The 7,402-nt window shown below is 42.6% G+C and overlaps 1 protein-coding gene across 6 annotated transcripts; it reads right to left on the bottom strand.

Moving 5' to 3' along the window:
• Positions 1-424: 424 nt before the first annotated feature.
• On the bottom strand, positions 425-6,949 carry YAE1D1 (Yae1 domain containing 1). 6 transcript variants are annotated; one of them, XM_010581774.1, is made up of 5 exons: positions 6,732-6,949; positions 5,504-5,643; positions 3,756-3,877; positions 3,082-3,347; positions 425-1,204 (listed from the first exon to the last, which is right to left on the bottom strand). In XM_010581774.1, the coding sequence occupies exons 1-5, from the start codon at positions 6,883-6,885 to the stop codon at positions 1,137-1,139; spliced, it is 750 nt and encodes a 249-aa protein (XP_010580076.1). In that variant the 5' UTR covers positions 6,886-6,949; the 3' UTR covers positions 425-1,136. The 6 variants fall into 6 exon arrangements, with proteins under 6 accessions (XP_010580076.1, XP_010580075.1, XP_010580077.1 ...); XM_010581773.1 differs by having other exon boundaries at positions 425-3,347; XM_010581775.1 differs by having other exon boundaries at positions 425-3,347; positions 5,504-5,822; positions 6,732-6,775.
• Between the last annotated feature and the right edge of the window lie 453 nt (positions 6,950-7,402).

Raw genomic sequence — 7,402 nt, 5'->3', positions numbered from 1 at the left:
CACCCACCTGCTCCGGCGTGGGGTCCTCCACAGGCTGCAGGTGGACATCTGCTCCACCATGGACCTCCATGGGCTGCAGGGGGACAGCCTGCCTCACCATGGTCTTCACCAGGGGCTGCAGGGGATCTCTGCTCCAGCACCTGGAGCATCTCCTCCCCCTCCTTCTTCACTGACCTTGGTGTCTGCAGAGCTGTTTCTCTTACATGCTCTCACTCTCTCTCTGGCTGCTGTTTCTGTGCCCCAGCAACTTCTTTTTCCTTCTTAATTCTGTTATCTCAGAGGCACTACCACTGTCACTGATTGGCTCGGCCTTGGACGGCCCGTCTTGGAGCCAGCTGGTGTTGGCTCTGTTGGACACAGGGGAAGCTTCCAGCAGCTTCTCACAGAAGCCACCCCCGTAACCTCCCCCTGCTACCAAAAACCTTGCCACACAAAGCCAATACACGCGTATACAGCACATCTACAACACTGTCTCTGGCTTGTTTTCTGAAACAAATTCCAAGAGAGGCAAGTTGCTGTGATATATGAACATATGCTAGAGAAAGGGCTGAGAGCCTAATTCATTAGGCATAAGCTAGTACACAACTATTATCTATTTGGTGACAGCAAGGTCACTGCAGGCTGGATTTTGACCTGTTTAATTAGCCTGCCCTGTCTTAAGTCAGAGGATACTATTCCCAGAACCAGGTAACTACTGTTACAGTGGAAAAAAACTCCTCTAGTCTAGATAGTGTTTTAGAGAAGATATGCTCTGTACCTGTCTTATACAAAACATGAAAGTTACAATTATAAAACTCAGCAAGAATTAATATATTTTGATATTATTAGTTTAGGTTTTCATTAAAAGCACCCTTATGACTTTTTTTTTTTTTAACCAAACCCTCCCACTCTTTCTATCAAAGCTTCTTTGCACTGCTAAACTCAAAAGATCCAGCACTTGACTTTGCTGTGTCAATACATGTTTCTGGTATAGGACATGTAGTTATACTGTAGTTACAATGTAACACCTATTAGGTTGTACAAGGCAAAAGGATGCAAAGAGGTAGTGCTGTTTTCCACTACACCTATCATTCAGGTGTCAGCCACAGTCTAAAAAAAGTAGTACGTTGAAGAATGGATGAAGTCTATAGTAGTGACTAATGTTTCATTTCTTCTTTCAGTTGCATGTCAGTCCCAGTTGTCATGAGAGCTATTTTCAGGAACGCTGCCAAGGTGAAAGCTGATAGTGAAACACAAGATGTGGAAGTAGACATGAAACAAAAACCTGAACCACCAAATGAGCAAATTATGGATTCTAATAGTCTTGAAGAAAGTCTTTCTGTGGCTGGTCAGCAAGATTTGATAGATAAGCCAAGTACTACAGACAGCCCCAAAGAAAATCTCTCCACAGCCGAACTGGAAACTCTGCGCGATAACGCAGAAAAAAGTAGTACCACAGTAAGCACAGAAACTTTGTGCACAGTGGAGGAAAGTAATTCCACAGCTAGTACAGAAGCTGTTATGATAAATAAGTAAGCCACACAACCTATTGTTTGATAATCAAACAAGAAAGCAATATTTTCCCTGGCGTAGATTGCTTTTGCAGAAGTAGTTGGAGAGAACTTGGCAAGCTCACTGTCTACTTAGTAATTTGTGAATGGAGTTTCCTCTTTGCACACTATTAAACACATAGAAGTAATACTCTTGAATTTGCATTTTTAAACTTCCAAATTTGGAAAGTCTAACACTGTTCTAGTAACCTTTATTTTTGTCTGCACCATATTCTACCATAGTATGGAAGAAATTTCTGTCTAACATACGTGATACAGGCTATAACATAACACATGCACCTGTAGAAAAGTAATGTTTATACGTGTCAGCATTATGCTAAATAAATTGAGAAAAAGAAAGTTGTTTGAACAATTTTGTACATACGTAATTAATACAGACAGCCCTATTTTGTCCACTATTTCAGAAACAGGTTCCATAACAGACTCTTAACTGCAATTCTGTTTTCCCCTAATGCAGAAGTGGTACTGAATGGCAGCCAAACTTACTTACTTATTACCTCTATGGCAAGATAATAGTCTTAAGTAAGAAAGTTGTAAACTCAAGTCTCTGAAAATCAAGTAATTTTTACCTTAGCATTTTTTTGGCCTCAAAGTATTGTGGACTTCTGTTTTGTGTTTTAATTTTTTTTTTCTATGTAAAGTCAGCTGTTCAAAATTTAAGTTTGTCTCTGTCTAGACCTGCTTTGTCTCAGACATGAAGGAAAGCAACTTAGAACAAGTAAACTCCTCACTTACTGTAAATCAGTTTAATTAGTGTAAAGCAGAGAGGCATTCACAAAGAAAAGACTTCCTGGCCAGAGCAATTTGCAGCTACAGTTAAGGCAAGCAACAGGAAAAGGAGTCAAATATAGAACGTTGGCACATAAATACAGAGTTGTCAGAAATATGCATCTGTGGCTGACAACGTGTTTCTACAAGAAGGTGAATAACCCTGGGAAAGGTTGGAAAAACAGTATGGGAATGAGGGAGAGAGAGGTCAGGCTAGAGCAACTGGCAAAATAAATACAAAAATAACACAAGGAAGTTCATTAGACTGGAAACATGTTCAGTGTGGTCTAACAGGGTAAGAGTAGATGGTCTAACAGTAAACCAATGGAATTGTCAGTAATTCTGCATTTGAAGAGAATGGTGTGTTTTCAGCAAAAATGAAATAAATATAACTGTATGAGGAGGAAAAAAATAATTAACTGTGAAAGTGCACTGCACAATGGTTACAAAAGATGAGAGGACGAATTTGATAAAAGGTGAAAAATTCCTGTATTTTATGAAGTGACTAGAGAGAGTCACAGCCATGCATCAGCCTGCATATGGTCCACAAACTGAGAATCAAATCCAGTTGAGATAATTTTAAAAACCACAAGACAGAAAAACTAATGTTCCAGTTGCTGGACATGATGGAGTATATCCAGTGATAAGCCCAGTTGCTCTACCAGCCAAATAGTCTGTTCTTTAACCCAAGCAAGGGTTGACCTTTCAGGATCTGTGCAGAGTTTTGCCTTGCTGCACTCAGACTGCAAGCAACCAACCTCACCATTATTTCTACAAGTGTTTTCACCAAAGCTGCCAACATCTTCATGTTTTCCAGCTATAACTTCACTGTACTCTGTCCCAGCTGGAGCTGTGTGATTAAGGTCCATGTCCTGAACAGACTCTAAAATGTGTCCGACATGTGGCTGTTCAATAGAATTCAGATACTTAAGCACATCTTCTTCATGCTTTCCAACCACATCAAGAAGATTATTTATCTTACTTAAAGCAGAATCACATCCATTAAAGTGACACCAGGATAAGAGAGCACTGAAAAGTGAAGAACAACAACAACAAAAGTGATTACATGTACCCACACAGACCTCCAGTTGTTGAAGGGAGGTAGCAATGCAACAAGATTTCTATACTACATAAATGTATACGTTTCATTCACATTTTCTGGGAAATTCAAGCAGTAGAACTGAATAGTAAACTTAAAGAAGTAGATTCAGATAATTTTGGAAGAGCAACTGAAGGATGATTTTTAAGAATGATCACTCTACACCCAGGTAGGCAATTCCCTATATTCAAGATGTGAGAATTCTCAGGTTGCTCACTTTGGGCAGATTCAAAATGGACTTTTTTTTTTTTTTAATTAAAACAAACAAAAAACTGCATGCATGGTCCCTCCGCACACACTCTCCACACACACACTACCTTAAGGAGTTTGTAACCTACTTCAGGGTTCCTCTGAACCGGCCACATGTAACCATCAGCTCAGCACCATGTCTGTAGCCTTGATTAAAACCTTCCTGGAGTGCAAGTTCTTTCGCAGCCTCAATTCCATCCCTATAGCCTTCCTAAAATAGGAGTAGTGGAATAGGTTGTTCAGAAAATGAAAAATTGGACCTTTGACAATTTCATAACAATAAAAAAAGTTTAAACAAGTATTCAGTCTCTTAAATTACAGCTTCTAGATTTGAACATCCCACCCAGCTACACCCGTACTGCCAAACCAAAACATGCTTTTTGCAGTGCATTATGATTTACTGTCTGTAAGATCCAGTTCTTTTCCAAAAGGATTCCCAGAAGGTCAGAAAATAAGAAAAGTATTTTTAGAAACATCAAAAAACAAGACAAATCTAAAGGAAAGCATGCTTGCTTTCATGATGACCAACTCCTTTATGAAAAGCTCCTCAAAGAATACCACATATAGATTTCTAGACATCTAAAAATATATAGGCTGCAAAGCCTCCCCTTTAGCACAGGTACTTTCCTGTCTGTAATCCATATACCTGTTTTCACAAAACTAATTATTGAGCCTCGCTTCTCTGTTTGCCGGATCTCACTCCATTAAAGAGTTATACTGGAAAAAAGATGGTGATGGAGTGAGTCACATATAAATACAGATAACATTGTGATTGCTTTCTGTAAGAAACAGCTAATGATTGTAACGCCAATTAATTTCTTTATATTCTAATCACATTACCATATAATGTAGAATAATTCTTAACTTTTTTTCACACCAAAATTGCAAGTTGTAAGAGTGAAAACTTCTAATTGCTCATGAGAGAAGAAAACCAGTGGCCTTGCTAGAGAAATAGCCAGGAACAAGAATGTTTCTTTATTTCACCCAACATACAGCTCTAACCTCAATAACATTTTATGATTTTGCAGTATCTACTCATAAAATACCAGAGGAATTTGTGTAAGAACACTAAACAGCCCCTTAAGAAAACCAGTCATTTCAAGGGACTCAGATGCAGGAAACTCTTCCTTGGAGAACAGCACAACAGCTCCATTGTAACACCCTTCCTCATCAACAGCCTACACAACAGCTTCCATTCATGTTCTTCAGCCAAATGCTGTTCACCCGTGAGCAGACGAGCCCTACTGGCCCCACTCTGAATGATAACGTATCTGTTGAAGTAACCTGGATTTATGTACTTGTTTTGTTCCCTGCAGAATTCCACGGAGGGAAGGGCTGCGGAAACCAGCTTTCATAAAATATTTTTTTCACTAGAATAAATAAGCCAAAGAGCTACCCAGACCGCAACGTCCAATTGTGGTTCCACATGGAGTCACACATCTTAAATCTGACTATGAAGAACTCTGCTTAAAAACCAAACATCTCATATTTATTTATTAGCACTGTTTAGCTGTGTTGCCCTACATCTACTAGTGGTATACCTACAAGTATGAAGCAAATAACTCACATCAGAATTTAGCACTGCCTTTTACAAACGCATATGGTTGTACAGAGGGAGCCGATGTCTTGGTAAAACAGTGCTTTGCTCTGATGACTACTAGGATAGAATTTCTGTAAATCCCTGCTAAACCTTCCTGACATTCAGAAGAAACTATATAATAACTTTTACGCAGCCACTCTTAGTTTTCTGCTTTAAATCAGCCATATGTTTATCAAGGTATGTATCAGTAAATCTAAAATGGTTAAAAAGACTACTAAATCATTGTTATAGAAATACCTTCAATCTTTTTTTCATGGTGCTGTTCCATTCTTTCTGTAGTAGATACATCTCATCTGCATCTTCATCAAATATATCCTCACTGGATTGGCTAACTGCAACTTGTACCCAGGACATAACAGCAATGATGACTATGACCTCTGTTTATCTGGTAAAAACAGTACTGAGAAACTCTCAAAAGTCCCTCTGGCGAAGTGTCACATTAGAAGTATAGGCAAAAAAATTGAGTTCTGAAGAGAAGTCATGTCAGGAGCTGATTATTCAACCTGTACATTTGTTTCCACATGGAAAACAGATGCTGTTTACCATCAAGGTGCATCTGTCAAGAGAAGACAGTCAGATCATCACTGGTAAAGCAACTTCTATAATTTATGAGAACAACTTAAGACAGTAGTTTCTACCCTTCTTATGGCACTGACATGCATATGCATGTCAAATTAGTGTTTTTAAATGTTGCTAGTACATGAACAGCAGGCAGAAACAACTTTATGACTTGATCCTGATAGCAGCTGACAAACAGCTCCACATAGCTTCCATGCGGGGCATTAAGTTTACACACAGGTAATTGTCTGCAGAGTTAATAACTGGCAAGGACTTCACCTTTGATTTTCAGTTTCCTGGTTATGCCAAATACTTAACCATCTTATAAATCTTGAATAGAAACATTCCTTTATAATTTAAATAAAGAATTAGCTACTTCTACTGCAGAGAGAAGAAAACAGAATTGGATTATTTCATATTTTCCACTGAAAAAAACCTTACTAGGCCACTCACAACTAATTCACTGCATCGGTAGAAATTCCTACAACCCACAAACGCTGTTTCTCGCAGAGGCGCCAACGGCTCTCAGGGAACCGAGGGCGGCAGGAGCCATCCCGCCCTCGGCCACGCTGCTTTTCCCGGGACACAACGGGCTGGAGTCTCGCCGTCCGCGGGCTCCCTCCCCGCGGCGGGCCAGAGGTGCACCCCACCGTCCCCACGCCCTGCCCAAACCCCGGCCGAGCCCACAGACCCCTGCCGCGGCACCGGCCAGACCCCGACCCACCATTTCACGGCCGGCCGCTCAGCCCGGCAGGCGCCCAGCTCCGCACAGGCGGCCGCGCTGCGGGGAGCCTCCTACCCTCCGCTGGCGGCGGGCGCAGCCTCCCCTCCCCTCCGCTCGCCTCCCCTCTCCCGGCTACTCGCTCAGACCCCGCCGCCAGCCCAGCCCCGCGCCCCGTCCCCTCACCACAGCAGCCTCGCCAGCACGCTCCGCCGCATACTGAATGCCACCATTTTAACTGAGGGCAAGCAGGCTTCACTACCGTCGGAAGTAATAGTGGCGCGGCAGCCATGTTGGCCGAGGGCAAGCTCCGCGTAGGCCGGAGGTAAGGAGCCGCCATCTTAACCAGCAGCTCTGTGGCTTCAAAGCCCGTCTGAGACACTGGAGGCGGGCAGCCATCTTGAGTGCGGGCGCAGCCTCCCATCCTCCTCAAGGAGGCGGGGCGGGGTGCCCGGGCTGCTGGGCCCTGCTGCCCGCCGAGGGGGTGCGAGTCGTGGGAGGAGGCAGGCCGCTGGCTGGGCGAAGGAGCCGTTACTGTGCTGCCCTGTCCCGGCTTTCTGGAGCGAGGGGCGTGTGGCTGCCTCCGGCTAACCCTGGGGGGAGCGTGCTCGCCGGGGGGCGGAGGTTTCGTCCTCTTTTCAGTCATAACTTGTGGAATTTAAAAAAAAAAATCTGCCTTGTTGGCTTCTGAATCTTTAAGGTCCTTGTGTGGGAGGCGTGCCCTTAAGCTGTCCTCCACAAGATTTAGGCATTACAATAATAAATCCTTTTTAATATGAAGGGTGCCGGCACGAGTCAAGTGTTTCATTGCTTGCTTCTATTAGAGAAAACAGTAATATCCTTCTGACATAAATGCA

Source organism: Haliaeetus leucocephalus, unplaced genomic scaffold (genome assembly GCF_000737465.1).
Source record: "Haliaeetus leucocephalus isolate CR32 unplaced genomic scaffold, Haliaeetus_leucocephalus-4.0 Scaffold808, whole genome shotgun sequence".
NCBI lineage: Eukaryota > Metazoa > Chordata > Aves > Accipitriformes > Accipitridae > Haliaeetus > Haliaeetus leucocephalus.
The sequence above is the reverse complement of the archived record's forward strand: the minus strand, read 5'-3'. Positions and strand labels throughout refer to the sequence as shown.

Excerpts from the sequence above, each read along its gene's own strand:
- YAE1D1 (XM_010581773.1), bottom strand. The coding sequence starts at position 6,885 with ATGGCGGCTCCTTACCTCCGGCCTACGCGGAGCTTGCCCTCGGCCAAC. Across the intron at positions 5,644-6,731 it reads GTGCTGGCGAGGCTGCTGTG|AGGTCATAGTCATCATTGCT; the intron begins GTGAGGGGACGG and ends CCAGATAAACAG. Across the intron at positions 3,348-3,755 it reads CGGTTCAGAGGAACCCTGAA|TGCTCTCTTATCCTGGTGTC; the intron begins GTAGGTTACAAA and ends TTCACTTTTCAG.